The 16,292-nt window shown below is 38.7% G+C and overlaps 1 protein-coding gene across 7 annotated transcripts in view; it reads right to left on the bottom strand.

Moving 5' to 3' along the window:
- Positions 1-16,292, bottom strand: part of LIN54 (lin-54 DREAM MuvB core complex component) — an 89,009-nt gene that overhangs the window by 9,445 nt on the left and 63,272 nt on the right. For all 7 annotated transcript variants that reach the window (XM_017530230.2, XM_017530233.2, XM_037739159.1 and 4 more), the window contains 7 exons: positions 13,860-14,076; positions 6,289-6,362; positions 5,939-6,136; positions 4,830-4,921; positions 3,294-3,365; positions 2,366-2,468; positions 2,081-2,218 (listed from right to left, as the gene is read on the bottom strand). In XM_017530230.2, coding sequence (XP_017385719.1) covers positions 2,081-2,218; positions 2,366-2,468; positions 3,294-3,365; positions 4,830-4,921; positions 5,939-6,136; positions 6,289-6,362; positions 13,860-14,076 — 894 coding nt within the window. The remainder of the gene's footprint in view (positions 1-2,080; positions 2,219-2,365; positions 2,469-3,293; positions 3,366-4,829; positions 4,922-5,938; positions 6,137-6,288; positions 6,363-13,859; positions 14,077-16,292) is intronic.

A 16,292-nucleotide genomic window follows, 5' to 3' on the forward strand; every position in this document is an offset into this window, starting at 1 on the left:
GTAGAGACGGGGTTTCACCGTGTTGACCAGGATGGTCTCGATCTCTTGACCTCGTGATCCACCCGCCTCAGCCTCCCAAAGTGCTGGGATTACAGGCTTGAGCCACCGCGCCCGGCCGTCTCTCTTTTTTTTTAATGTTTGCCTACATGCAGAGAGACTCTGTCTCAAAAAACAACAACAACAACAATAAATAATAATAAACTTGTCTCTTTATGCAATTTTCATTCATCATCTGCAGAACTCACAAGCTGTTGCTCTCCTATTCTACTTTACTTCCTGAGAGGAATATTTGACCTTTTAAATAAGTAGATTAGGAAAGAATTCATTACACAGAGAATGCAATACACAAAATCTTTCTTTTTTAAAATTATAGCTTAAGTTCTGGGGTACATGTGCAGAATGTGTGCAATACACAAAATATTTCATATGACACATGCTGAATGGGAGAGGGCACTGAACTGGAGGGCATAGTCCTGTAGCAGGGCAAACCTTACCAAGGCACAGTGTGGCCACTGGTGGTATTATTTTAGCAAGTGCAAAGGTAGGCTTTCTGCCCATACATACATACAGGCATACATACATACATACTGTCTCTGAGAATAAGAATAAAAATATATGAGAGTATGAGAAGAGCCAAGAACGGGAATAACTCAACCACCCAAAAGACTGTCAGTAAGTAAATAGTTTCAGGCATACCAAGAAATCAATTATGGTAACCTACGGTTAATCTCAATGACTAGATTATTATACACAAGCCTTTAAAATAAAACTATATAGTACTGTGTCTAAAGCAAGAAGGGGAAGATTTATATGGCATTTTTCAGAGCAGATAAAAACTGCTTGTTGGATTTGGAGATGTTACTTAAGACAGTTTAAAAAATTAACTTGTGGCTGGATGCAGTGGCTTACTCCTGTAATCTCAGCACTTTGGAAGGCCGAGGTGGGCAGGTCACAAGGTCAGGAGTTCGAGACTAGCCTGACCAACGTGGTGAAACCCCATCTCTACTAAAAATACAAAAATTAGCCAGGTGTGGTAGCTTCCAAAGAAGTTGCCTGATCTATAAATAAAAATAACCAACTGAATGGAAAAATGAAACAGTGAAAATGGAGACAATCGCCTACCGTGACCAGTAACCTCATCTAGCAATATGCCAGATCCCCCTTTCCTATGTTTATGCTCACAAAGCAAACTTCTTAACTACTTTAGTTTTTCACAGAGCAGTGCTCTTTGAGTGGGCACTACCAGCATTTTGGTCAAGATAATCCTTTAATTTCCAGACTGCACCCTGGGATGCAAGCTATTTTGTATCCATATATATATATATATATATATATATATATATATCCATAAATATATATATACATGTATGTATCCATATATGTATTTTTTTTTTGGTGGTGGGGGGGAGACAGAGTCTTGCTCTGTCACCCAGGCTGGAGTGCAGTGGCACAATCTCAGCTCACTTCAACCTCTGCCTTCTGGGTTCAAGTGATTCTCGTGCCTCGGCCTCTGAAGTAGCTGAGATTACAGGCGCTCACCACCATGCCCAGCTAATTTTTGTATTTTAGTATAGACAGAGTTTCACCATGTTGGCCAGGTTGGTCTCAAACTCCTGACCTCAAGTGATCTACCCGCTTCCACCTCCCAAAGTGCTGGGATTACAGGCATGAGACACGCGCGCAGCCATATGTTTCCAAGAATCCTGTGAAGAACAGTAATTAGAACTGCCCCTTAGGTGAGAATCACTTCTGGAGAGCTTCCAATCCACTTTGATATTATTATTTTTATTGAAAATCAATATATTGGTGTTCCAATCTGCATACTTCTGGCATAATAACAAAGAAGTTATGGTAAATCACCCCATAATATCGCAGGCTGTAATAATAAGCCCAAAGTATTCCTCTGAAGCTGTCCTAGGGAGGCTTGAAGGCCTTCCTCAAACAAGGGCCTTTACATCAACTGTGCCTATTTTCAAACTGCAATAGCAAGGTGATTTCCCAATTTTCAAGTAAATTTTTGTAGTATGTCCTTTCTGAAACTGTTTTTAAAGGAGGTTATTTTCCCCACCCAGCATCTCACCTCATAGCATTCACAGTAGTTTTTAAGACATCCTGATCGTTTGCAATTACATCCTTTGCTATGACGTCGATCTGATTCACCCTCTTTTCCTTTCCCTATCTTAGGCTTAAAGGCTTCTGGATTTCTGTCAAGGCACGCCTAGCAAAATAGATCAAATATCAGTTAGAGTTAAATCATAGTAGATAAAATTTAAACACTGCAAAAAGAATAAATATGTTACTTTGCAAGACAATTGGGGTTATTTAAAAAACTCATGAAACTGGATATGAAATTTAAAAAAATCACCTTTATTGCTTTTTGCCTTTCATTTTCATGTTCCAAATTGTTATAACAATTAGTACAATTGCAGTTGTTGCAAAATTCACCATTTGCAAAGCAATCACAATATCTGAAAGGTAAAGTCAGTATAAGGTAAAGAGTCATTATTAAGTAAAACTACTAATTACCTGAGTATACATGCATACATTGTATGTGTATATATGTATTGTACACATACTATATATATGGCAAAGCATTTTAGAGATGTACTCAGCTACCCAGTTGAAGAGTTAACAACACATATTGTTAACCACATACTAAGACTCAAAGTTTGTATCACCAAATCCTAGAATTTTGGCCCAAAAACTTAGTTCAACCAATAACAGCCGTCAACACAAGGGCTATATAATTTTATGTGCCCCCAAAGTAAGGCATTTCAAAATTCTGAAAAAGGAAAAAGACTGGTTCTATTCTAATAGTGGAACTGGCTCATCTGCGTTATAGTAGTAGTACTTTGGATTCTACAACCCAGTAAGACCAATGCTTTTCATTTAACTATTTCATGTCGGATCTTTTTGTTTAATGCTAATAAGCAAATTAACCATTCAATGATTTTTAAAACTACTTAGTTTCACTTCACTTAAGGGACCAAATACAAAACTCATAAATAAGATAAAATTATTATTAAGGGCAGAAGCTATGTCTGTCTCATGCTGCTGTGTCCCTAACCCCTACTCCTGTGATCCATGTACAGTAAGGACTCTAAATATTTCTTTCTGAATGAATGAAATAATATTTTTACACTGTCACATGTGTGTAAACATTCACTTGTTTGTTTACATAAATTACTTAGACTTACGAACTTTGGTCTGCTAAAAATTTTTAGTTAACTCCATTTGCTTCTAAGAGCATTTCTAATTATATTAAATGAGCAAACAGTGGCAAAAACACTTACAATTTCAAACACAGTGATTTCGTACAATTACAGGGCTTTCGGGGCCGACTGGCAGACTCTGATGGAATTATGCTGTGCAGACACACAAAAAAATACATTTAATCAATTAATAGTAACTAAAATTAATTTAGTGGCTACAAATAATTTAAAATTTAAAAATTGAGACCCAAAACTAATTTAAAATTAGAAAAGTCTCCAATCTATAAATCCCTCCAGAAATAAAGCTTTAACAAATGTGTCCATCTAAAATAAAAAGTTTGCTATGTTGCTTCATTTATATTGGGTTCCAAGGCAAGTTATAACATAAAAAGAGGTAGACAAGATGCGGAATGATTTTTTTTTTTCTTTTTTTTTTTTGAGATGGAGTCTTGCTCTGTGTCTCCAGGCTTGAGTGCAGTGGCGCAATCTCGGCTCACTACAAGCTCCACCTTCTGGGTTCAAGCAATTCTCCTGCCTCAGCCTCCCAAGTAGCTGGGACTACAGGTGCCCGCCACCATGCCCAGCTAATTTTTGTATTTTTAGTGGAGACGGGGTTTCACCATGTTTGCCAGAATGGTCTCAATCTCTTGACCTCATGATCCGCCCATCTCGGCCTCCCAAAGTGCTGGATTACATGCACGGAGCCACTGCGCCAGGCAGAATGATTTTTTAAAGGAAGTTTACAATAGCTGCTAGAGAACATGCCACACTGTCCCTTCTAAGAAAACAAAGGTTGAGATTGCCTCAAAACTCTTGGGATTCAACTATAAAAGGCAGGGAGGAAACGGAGTGTGTGGAGGAGGAACTGAAAGTGGGATTTGGACTGGTTCTGGGTAATTAAGCACTGCTTCTAAGCTGATATTGCAACAGCAGTAATTAATAAACAGATATGATACTTAAGAATTCTCTAAAAAAAATTAAAAATAAAATAAAATAAACATCAACAAAAAACAAGGACCTAACATAATTTTAAAAATAGTTGGCCAGGTGCAGTGGCTCACACCTGGAATCATAGCACTTTGGGAGACTGAGCCAAGAGGATCACTTGAGCCCAGGAATTGGAGATTAGCCTGGGCAATATAGTGAGACCACATCTCTACAAAAAAATTTTAAAATTAGCAGAGCATGGTGGCATGCATATACAGTTCCAGCTACTCAGGAGGCTGAGGCAGAAAGATCATTTGAGCCTGGGAAGTGGAAGTCGCAGTGAGCTAAGCTCACAGCACTGCATTCCAGCCTGGGCAACAGAGCAAAACCCTGTCTCAAAAAATAAAGATAACAAATAGTTACCATCATCATTTTGGAAATATAGAAAGAAAGAGAATAATAAAACCAATGTAGCAAAACTGGTGAATCTGAATAAAGAGTATTTGGGAGTTGATTATTTCTGCAATTTTTCTGTTTGAAATATTTCCAAAAATATTTTAGAGGCATGCTCACATGGCTTTAAGAGGGAAAAAAAAATCAAAGAGGATGTATTCTGGAATATATATGTTTATTGTTGCATTTAAGCTGATCTAACAACTTCGCTTATGTACATATTTTCAAAATACTCACCCATTGAATGGAGGCCGTGCCTGGGTCTGGATACCAGATGTTCCAGTAAAGGTAGAGTTGCTTGCTATTGATACATAAGAAGACTGCTGTAGCTACATGTAAAGAAAATTAATTTTAGATATTTCCAAAAATGGACAATACTGTCAGGTATGATGTTCAGTAAGAAATACATATTCATCTACTAAAATAAGAAAAATGTAATGGAGAATTTCACACAATAGAGATCTTTTAAAGTCTCAAACCAGTACTGTAAGTGAAAATAATGTGAATATTTTACAGTACTATATGGTACAAATATAAATAAATAATTTCACAGAAGAGTTAAGTATGTCAGAATGATAGGAAATTCTAGATGAATGCTCTCAAAGTATTATAATAATTTATATTGGCTAGAAAAATGCAATGTGCCTACTTGCAAATAAAATAGGTAGCATATCGATCATTTATCACACTACAAATTACAGGAATGAGAATTTACATGCAAAATAGTTGGGTTTCTATTTTACACCAACTTCTAAACTTAAGAAATGCTTATGACAAAAATACTGAACACTATTCTTTTTATTAACAGCCACATAACATATTCCCAAGTACCTTTCATTAAAGTACATGTGTGGGTTTGTTTCCCTGTCTTTCATTCTAAAGATGACCAGATGAGAGTAGACAGATCACTAAAGATAAGTCACCTAGAAATGCATCTCACAGTTTATTTTCCAATAAATAAATTTTAACTTATTTTCCAAATCAGTGGCATCAAATTCATGCGTGAGGAAGAGCTTTGTAACAGCTATAGTCTTTTCCAAATACATTTAGATTCTGCTGAGTTTAACTTCAATCTATTTTCCATCATATCACCATAGCCTTGCCCTCTTGCCAAGCTGCTGTCAGCTCCAAATTGTCTGACTTGTATATCTGACCTGTGTTGTATATTTCAAAATGCTAAAGGTACACAGAAATAAACTCAAAGGTTTGGGTTAACATTTCAAGATTCTGGAAAGTGCCACTTTAACACTGAGTCTGATGTGTCTGACTAGTTTCTGGGATAGCACTAGACATCTTGGATCCCATTATCACTTTTGCAATACAATGACTTCATTTTTTCCACATACCTGAGTAACATACTGAGCTGGAAGCACTGCATAACCTACATTCCCTGTTCCTGGAGCCGGTGCCAGGACAGTGCCTGGTGGCAGGTTAGTGAGGTTGGGCTGGATCTGTGGCAGTGGCGTGGCAGGCATGATAAGCCGCTGCTGTGGCTGGCTAGTAGTTACTATTTGTGAAGTTGAATTGATTGGTTTTGGAACAACCTAAAAAGAAGGGAAGTGTATCAATGACCACAAAATAAATTTTATAGCTGTTCAATTAAGTATAAATCTCTTGTACCTAAATCTTAACTTTCTATTTAAAAGGTAAATTGTCTATTTGGGAAAGACTGAGAAAGAAGTTATGTGATACTCACTTGTTTGACAGCCTGAGCTGAGACAATTGGAACTGACATCCGCACTGGGGTTGTATTAACAACAACTGGCTTTGCTTTTTAGAAAACAAAAAAAGGATGAACAAGTTATTTACAGAAAATAGTATTTAAAACACTTAAGAATACTTAGCTCTCCCATGTTATTCTCATAAAAAAGCTTAAAGAATTTCATTTGATTCCTAATTTGAGCAACCTTTAATCAGGATAGCTGCCTTTCAAAATCGCTTACCCCATCTACCAGAGAACTTATATCTAAAGTGGCTACAGTCCATACACTTTATGAGGGAATATTTGTAGTTTGAAAACATTCAATTGAGAATATTCAATCTGTGTTCAGATGATTTATACATTCAGTACTAAATCCAGTCAAATGAATTGTTGTATAAATAAAAGAACTGAAATTCATAAGCTTGAATAACAATACCACTCTACATTACTATTTCTAATTGCTGTTTCTATTCAAACCAGAGAAAATATCTTTCGTGTCTTTCTTTTTCTCTTTTTTGAGACGGAACTCTGTCTGTCACCCAGGCTGGAGTGTAGTGGCATGATCTCAGCTCATTGCAACCTCCACCTCCTAGGTTCAAGTGACTCTTGTGCCTCAGCCTCCTGAGTAGCTGAACTTACAGGTGCACACCACCACGCCTGGCTAATTTTTTAATTTTTAGTAGAGACGAGGTTTCACCATGTTGGCCAGGCTAGTCTTGAACTCCTGATCTCAGGTGATCCACCTGCCTTTGCCACCCAAAGTGCTGGGATTACAGGCATGAGCCATCATGCCCAGCCAGTGTAATTCCATATTTACAGAATACTAAAAGGCAGCACACCAAAAAGGGTAAGAATATGGGCTCTAAAGCCGTAAGACCCAGGGCATTAAAATCCCAGTTCTGCCATTTTCTAACCACTTAAGCTGTCTTTGCCTATATCCTCATCTGCAATATGGGGAGTATCTACTTCATGGCATATAAGGGCTAAATGTATGTTAATTCAGGAAAACTGATCATTACACTGCCTAACAAATAGTAAATGCTCACTAAATGTTAGCTGCCATCACTGTTGTTACAACTGCTGCTACTATATAAATGGCATTGTGGCCATTGTTTCAGGAAAGCTAAAGCACTAGACCTCTGCTCTCAGGGAGTTCAGCTGATTAAGCAGGTGCCCAAATAAGATAAATATTATTAAACAAGATACATGAAGAACTGTTGGAGTTCAAAGGAAAGAAGATATATATATATAATTGGCAGAGGATGGAAATAAAGAAAAAGTACATGGAGGACAGAGTACTGAGATGGGTCCCAATCAATAGGTCGGCCAAATGGAGGGCACACAGACTGAAGAAGGGCATTTCTGCATTTTTTTTCTTTTTTCTTTTTTTTTTTTATGAAACAGAGTCTCACTCTATCACCCAGGCTGGAGTGCAGTGGTGCGATCTTGGCTCACTGCAACCTCTGGCACCTGGGTTCAAGCAATTCTCCTGCCTCAGCCTCCTGAGAAGCTGGGATTGCAGGTGCCTGCCACTGACCTTGGCTAATTTTTGTATTTTTAGTAGAGACAGGATTTCACCATCCTGGCCAGGCTGCTCTTGAACTCCTGACCTCGTGATCCACCTGCCTTGGCCTCCCAAAGCGCTGGGATTACAGGCGTGAGCCACTGCACCAGGTAGAGAAGGGCATTTCATGCAGAGACAGAAGCATGAGAAGTGGAAGCTTAATCTGGGGAAGGTGCAAAGCATATTCACAAATGTTAGTGACCAAACCAGTCTGGCTAATACCTGGGGTTAAGCAGACAAACACAGGGAAAAAGGCAGACTGCAGACATTTACTGAGGACCTTGCATGTTAGGGTAGGACTCTGTGTATTTATTCTGTATTTTAAGTTCAGTACTCAATGAGAAGTTTCTAGGGATTTTAAAAAACAGAAGTTATATTGAAATAAAAGAAAAATTACTTGTATTGGGCAGCAGTGTGTAAAACAGAATGGAGTTGCAAGGAAAAAGTCAGAAGAGTGTAAAAAAGTGAGGGTCTGATATGGAGTGACAGCAATGCGAATAAAAAAGAGAGCAGCCAGGCGCAGTGGCTCACGCCTGTAATCCCAGCACTTTGGGAGGCCAAGGGGGGCGGCATGACATCAAGAGATCGAGACTATCCTGTCCAACACGGTGAAACCCGTCTCTATTAAAAATACAAAAAAAAATTAGCTGGGCATGGTGGTGCATGCCTGTACTCCCAGCTACTTGGGAGGCTGAGGCAGGAGAATTGCTTGAAGGTGGAAAACGGAGCCGGAATCGTGCCACTGCACTCCAGCCTGACGATAGGGCGAGACTCCGTCAAAAAAAAAAAAAAAAAAAAAGGAGAGAGCAGGTGCAAAAGACTTAGTGTAGGTGAAAGTTACAGAATTTTACCCACCATTGTATGGTAGGAACTGTAGGTATAAGTGAAGAAAATGTAAGTCACTGCAGAGCTTTCAAGTGACCAGGAAAATGACAGTTATTAGAACTAAAAACTCAAGGATGAGCCGTTTTAAAGGGAGGATGAACCTTGACATAGAGAAATACTGGGACGAAACTCAGGAAAGACGCGGGCACTAGACATGTATGTTTGGACCAACAAGGAGTGCAATTTTAAAAACTGCCCACTGCCATTTCCACTATTAAAAGCAGAGATTTAAGATAGAAATGACATCTCTTCAGGTTTTATTGATGTAAAAGTAAGGCCTGGAGCCTGGTCTGAAAGAGAGGTTGAGAGAACTCTGAACAAAATGAAAAGGAATGAATTTCCTTGGATAGAAAGGCTACTATGATAGCAACACATTTTTTTTTTACTTTTCATGGGGATTGGATGATGGCTAAAGGCAAAAAAGTTGAGAGTCCTAGAAGAGAACCTTAGAGTTCTCTGATTTAAAAGGCAGCAGGCCACTGCAGCAAGGTGACAAACTAGGGAGAAGGAGGGAGAGTAAAAGATGTCTAGAGAGAGTATATTATTAGTGGTGATGGTCACACAACTTTGTGAATATACTAAAACCCAGTGAATTGTATGCTCTGAAAGGGTGAATTTTATGGTATATGTGAATTACATCTCAATACGGTTGTTATACAAAAACAGTGTATGACTATTTTCCTGTATGAAATATAGGAGCAGTGTGACATCTGCTACCCAGTTTGAAGTTGTTCCTGTTCTAATTTTCCTCAGTTCTTAAGCATTAGCAAAGTTATAATAACCATTGTACACTGGTCTCAGCAATGCTAGAAGGAATAAAAAGGAGAGCTTGAATTTCCGATTGGGACACAGGGGAGTTCCCTCCACCACCTGCCCCTGGGAGAGATGACAGTCACCATTCCATAAGCACAGTGTAGTGATTCTGAAGTGAGAGCAATGACCAGAGCAATCTAAAAACTTCTTGGTGGTCCCGAGAAATAATCGGGAAGGAGAGTGACCTGTCCTCCATCACATTAAATGAGGACTATCCCTGCCCTCATACCCATATACACATACAACCCTGGGGTTAAAAAAAAAACTTAGAAACTCAAATTTACATAGGTTTGACACTTACATGCTGAGTTTTAACTGAAGCCCAGGGAATGAGGAAAATATACGATCAAGTGATCATAAAACAGAATACTAAAAAACACCGAGGGAAGGGGATGTTAAGTAACTAAGTCAACCGTCTGCCTTTCTCCTCCTCCTTACCTTATCACACATTACTAAATACTACTTCAGTTTTCACAGAAGCTGGCAAAAAATTGTTTCGTTTTTAGTCTTTGGCAGGAACTCTGAACAATCCTTTAGAATAGCCTTTTCCCAAACTTCAGAAACCGTACCTGCAAATGTTTGAGGCTTTTTAACTTCTTAAATTGGTTTCCTCCCTCACCAAGGTGATAGGTTGTATTCTGAAAAGGCTAACCAAGCACTTTCTTGAGTTCTACTACGCTGCCTACCATTAAGCCAGCAATTAACATGGTGGCGTCTTTGAACATTAGCTCTTATACAACTTTCGGGGGAAAACGTGCACGATAACCCCAATTACCTTTTGGCATTTAAGTAAATCCCTCATAAAGAGACATTAATATATTTGATGAACTAGAACAAATATTTAGTGTAACTCTATAAAACTGTATTTAACTTGTATTCCAGTGAAATAACATATATTATATATACCCAGATCTTTTATGGGACAGGAACAAAAAGAGAAAAATATAAGGGAAATCACATGGGCAGTACATGTAGGTGGCTGGGTGGGAAGAAGGTATAGAGTGAGGTGAAGAAGGCAGAGAGATATAGGGGAGAACAGAAAGGCAATGTTCAAGGTGGAAAGCAAAAGAGGAAGCAGCAGGGAAGTAGAAGAGTGGTGAGGGATTGCCAGGAGGCAAGGAGAAAAAGTAGAGAGAGGCAGAAAGGCAGACATAAAGCTGGAAAAGAAGGCACCAGTCAATACTGAATTTCTTTTTTTGAGACAAGTCTTGCTTTGTTGCCCAGGTTGGAGTATAGTGGTGCGATATCAGCTCACTACCTCCGCCTCCCAGATTCAAGTGATTCTCCTGCATCAGCCTCCAAAGTAGCTGGGATTACAGGTGCGTGCCATCACACCCAGCTAATTTTTGTATTTTTTTAGTAGAGACAGGGTTTCACCATGTTGGCCAGGCTGGTATCGAACTCCAGACCTCAGGTGATCCACCCGCCTTGGCCTCCCAAAATGCTGGGATTACAGGCATGTGCCACCACGCCCTGCCAATACTGAATTCTGAATGTCCATCCTATTCCGCCATTCTCCTTGGATCTTCAGCTCCTTTATCTTACTTATACCATAGGCATATTCTTGCTAATGAATGAATGGTTAACATTAATTAGGTTTAATCCATCATATGGATTCTCAGCATACTATTATACACATACACACACACACATAAAATACAATCAATTGTATCCAATGACTGCTTTCTATCATCATACTACCTAAGCAGACTGGACTTACAGCACTTCTCTCAGTACCCTGCTAAGTTAAGTATTGAGAGAATATAAAATTTGACTCCCTTAGTCAGCAATATGAATGTTTCACTTTTCCCCTCATTAAGAATATTATGATAATGATTTTATTTCAAAATCAGTGTTTGTTTGTTTGTTTGTTTTTTGTGAGATAGTCTCACTCTGTCACCCAGCCTGGAGTGCAGTGGCACGATCTCAGCTCACTGCAACCTTCACCTCCTGGGTTCAAGCAATTCTCCTGCCTCAGACTCCTGAGTAGCTGGGATTACAGGCATGTGGCACCGCGCCCAGCTAATTATTTTGTAATTTTTAGTAGAGACAGGGTTTCACCATCTTGGCCAGGCTGGTGGTGAATTCCTGACCTCAGGTGATCCGCCCATCTCGGCCTCTGAAATTGCTAGATTACAGGCATGAGCCACAGCATCCAGCCTCAAAATCAGTTTTTAAAAGAATTAGAAAATATAACTGATTGCTGTATCTAATTTAATAGGATATGTACTAAAATACTGCTTACTCTGTTTTCTCCCTTCAGTAATTTGAAAGAGAAATAAATAGGTTTTATTCTTCCTTTTTTTTTTTTTCTTTTTGAGACAGAGTTTCCCTCTTGCTGCCCAGGCTAGAGTGCAACAGCATGATCTCAGCTCACTGCAACCTCTGCCTGCTGTGTTCAAGTGATTCTCCTGCCTCTGCCTCCCAAATAACTGGGATTACAGGCATGCACCATCACGCCCAGCTAATTTTGTATTTTTAGTAGAGACGAGGTTTCTCCATGTTGGTCAGGCTGGTCTCAAACTCCTGATCTCAGGAGATCCTCCCGCCTCAGCCTCCCAAAGTGCTGGGATTATAGGCGTGAGCTACTGCACCCAACCTACCCTCTGATCTCTTAGTAAAAATCAAATAGTAACCAACGTGTCTTTAATTCTTTTATTTACTTTTGATAAACAATATATCATTCACTTGCCATCAATTGCTTCTTGACGTTGTTAAAATATAAAACAATAAAACACTTCCAAAGAAAAATTTAAGCCGTAAACTATAAACTATTCTGATCCTTTCATATCCCTCAATTTTTAGAAAAGTAGATAAATATGAAAAAGGTTATTTATGTGTCTGTGGATGTGTATGAGGTGGTAAGAAGGGTTAAACACAAACAGAAAATAGAAGGACAACAAACAGGAATATCCTTTAGGGAAAAGACAACCAAGCAAAATAAATAGAACTTTTTAATCACTTTTTTTTTGAGACGGAGTTTCACTCTTGTTCCCCAGGCTGGAGTGCAATGGCAAGATCTCAGCTCACTGCAACCTCCAACTCCCAGGTTCCACTGATTCTCCTGTCTCAGCCTCCCAAGTAGCTCGGATTACAGGTGCCCGCCACCATGCCTGGCTAATTTTTGTATTTTTAGTACAGACAGGGTTTCACCATGTTGGCCAGGCTGGTCTTGAAGTCCTGACCTCAGGTGATCCGCCCACCTCGGCCTCTGAAATTGCTGGGATTACAGGCATGAGCCACCATGCCCCGGCCTTTTTTTTTTTGAGCCAGAGTCTCGCTCTGTTATCCAGGCTAGAGTACAGTGGCATAATCTTGGCTCACTGTAAACTCCACCTCCTGGGTCCAAGCAATTCTTCCGTCTCAGCCTCTTGATTAGCTGGGACTACAGGTGCACGCCACCATGCCTGGCTAATTTTTGTATTTTTGGTAGATGTGGTTTCACCACATTGGTCAGGCTAGTCTTGAACTCCTGACCTCAGGTGATCCACTCACCTTGGTCTCAAAAAGTGCTGAGATTACAGGTGTAAGCCACTGTGCCTGGCCTTTTAACTTTTTTTTTTTGAAACAAAGTTTTGCTCTTGTCGCCCAGGCTGGAGTGCAGTGGTGCGATGTCAGTTCACTGCACTGCAACCTCTGCCTCCTGGGTTCAAGCGATTCTCCTGCCTCAGCCTGCCGAGTATCTCAGACTACAGGCACTACCACCATGCCTGGCTAATTTTTGTATTTTTAGTAGAGACAGGGTTTCACCACATTGGCCTGGCTTGTCTCGAATTCCTGACCTCAGGTGATCCACCTGCCTCGGTCTCCCAAAGTGCTGGGATTACAGGCATGAGCCACCATGCCTGGCCTTAATCACTTTTTTATTAGCAATTATAAATTCAAAATAAGTAAAAGCTGAAAGTGATATTAAGTTCTTAATTATACCTTGCCTATTTGTCATTTCAACTGACCCAAACCCTATCAAGGAGCTTTATAGTTTAGCAAATAATTTTGTTCCATCTAAATGTATCTCACTGGCATAAATGGTAGGTTTTAAAACCAGCAATAAAATGGCTAACCACAAATTAACGAATAATTATTATTATCTGGTATAACAGCACACGGTGTAACTATTGCTAGCAGAGAGAATATTACAGTTACACACAACTATCATTCTATTTCACTGCTTTCTGCACCAGTTACTGGCTCAAACTCAGTTGAAATGCCACTCTTCATCAGGATTTCAGCAAGAAATGGACAAATGTTCTTTAATCATGTTAAAAGCATGAATTACTGTTTTTTTAAAAAAATGGTTACTAACCTTGCTGAAGAGGCTGAGTGTTTGTACTGGGATTCTGACTAACTGGCTGGGTTGAGCTACTGGCTGATGTGGCAGTAACAAGTCGGACATAATGAAACTTGCTTCCAGGCACTTGAATCTGCTGGACATTGGGAGCAGTTGCCAAAGGAATAATTGTCTTAAACTGTGATGTGCTCACTCCTCCAACAGTGATGGTCTGCACAGTTGATTTCACTGCCTATTAAACAACACAACATGGCTGTCATTAATCTGGGATGTAACTTTCCTACTACTTTTAATTTACAACAATTGCTCAAGTTACAAATTATCCTCCTGTATTTCATCAAAAGCTGCTGAAGGGAACAACCTGTTCAAAGAGATAGGAAAGAATGGTAATAAATACAGAAATAAAACCAAAATTAATTTCTACCTTCCATCTCTAGTAGTTAACTTCCTTGGTAGTCCATTTTTTCAGATGACTTGCTATGAAGAAATTATTACTTAATTTGCAAGTACTTACACAATTTTGTTAATATCAGGCAAAGTTTATCACAAAAGGATTATTTTAAAATTCCCAGAATTAAGCCCCATATTCAATATTGAGAAAAGATGATACAGATAGTTGGCATTATTGCTACACACCAAAATAAGTACAACAAATTTTATATTCCCATGTTCTAATGGAGAAAAAAAAAGAAAAAAAAAAAGAAAAGCCTACCTGATACCCTTATTAAGTTTAGTAAATTCTGAAAGGCTTACTACTCCCCAGGTATAAAAGTACCTACCAGCATATGGGCAGTAGGCCAAATTCAGTCCAAAATTACCAATTCTGTTTGTTTAGGGAAACTAGTTTTGTATTCCCCGAGTCAATACAATTTTTTTAAAGACAGGGTTTCATTCTGTCACCCAGGCTGGAGTGCAGTGGTGTAATACGGCTCACTGCAGTTTCGACCTCCTGGGCTCAAGCCATCCTCTTGCCTCAGCCTCCTGAGCAGCAAGGACCACAGGTACCATGCCCAGCTAATTTAATTTTGTTTTGTTTTGTAGAGACAGGGTCTCCCTTTGCTGCCCAGGCTGGTCTTGAACTCCTGGACTCAAGCAATCAATCCTCCTACCTCAGCTTCCCAAAGGGTGGGATTACAGGTGGGAGCCACAATCATTTTAATTGATTAAAATAATTTAATTATTTTTAACATTAAAGACTGATATTCATCCTTTTCTTTGGTCCAACAAAGGCAATGGTAATTCCCGAAAAGCTAAATGAAACATCATAGGCAGAGCAAAACACAATAGTCTTTTGAGAAGTCCCTAACTGCTGTTTAACCAATGTACAACACACTGTCATACAATGCAAAGGATCAAAGATTCTCTAACTAGATATTTAGTATTATTTTGTAAATAATTACATCCCCACCTATTCTATAAAAAACCTCTCATGTTAAGACAACTGATGTATGATGGAGGAAATCTGTATTCACTATATGGATAATAATTTATGAAACAAGAATTCTGAAAATTTTCATAAAAGCCCAGGAGAAAACAAAAAGAATGCCATTTAGTTCAGAAACATTACAGAAGACATTACTTCTGCATAAAATCATTCACACATTATCATAAGCAAAAAGCAGATTCAAAATAAGAGATAACAGCAGCTATAGCAGTCAGATTAAATGAAAACAGAAAGGATAAGAAAAAGGATTAAATGTATAAATATGGAAGCTACAGAAAAATCAACCTATGAGACAAATACATACAATGGTTCAAAAGACACAGTCCTTACTATATCCGCTCAAAATGGGGGGAAAAAACTAAGTACATTAGGAAACAAGGTCTTGAAACATAAGAGTTTTATTTATTGGGTACTTAATATGCATGGAGGACAGTACTAAAAATTCTGTAGATTATCTGATCTAACAACCACATTATGAGGTAGTTATGGCATGGCACAGTACAGGGGCTGGTTTAACTACGTTTGTTTAGTATACATTTTTCTATTGCTCTTCTAAAAGAACATTTCATTGTGTATATTTAAGATATATCACATGATGTATGGGATACATATAGCAAAATGTATGTAAATGTTACTATAATGAAGCAACTTAATATATCCATCATCTCGAATAGCTGACCATTTTGTTTGTTTCTGTGACAAGCGCAGTTAAAATCTACTTATTTGGCAGGAATCCCAAATACAGTACAACTTCATTACTTACAGTTCTCACACTATGTATTAAATTTCTACATTTGTTCATCCTACATGTTATACTACATCCTCTGACCTAGTTCCTCTGCTACACCCACCCAGTGTTTTATTGTTTTATTTTCTATCTCTGTATATTTGAACGTTTTTTTTTTCCAGATTCCACATGTAAGTGAGATCATGCAATATTTTTCTTTCTGTTTCTCTTAGCATATTGCCCATCAGATTCATCCATGTTGTGGCAAATAGCAGGA

This window comes from Cebus imitator, unplaced genomic scaffold (assembly GCF_001604975.1).
Source record: "Cebus imitator isolate Cc_AM_T3 unplaced genomic scaffold, Cebus_imitator-1.0 Scaffold64, whole genome shotgun sequence".
NCBI lineage: Eukaryota > Metazoa > Chordata > Mammalia > Primates > Cebidae > Cebus > Cebus imitator.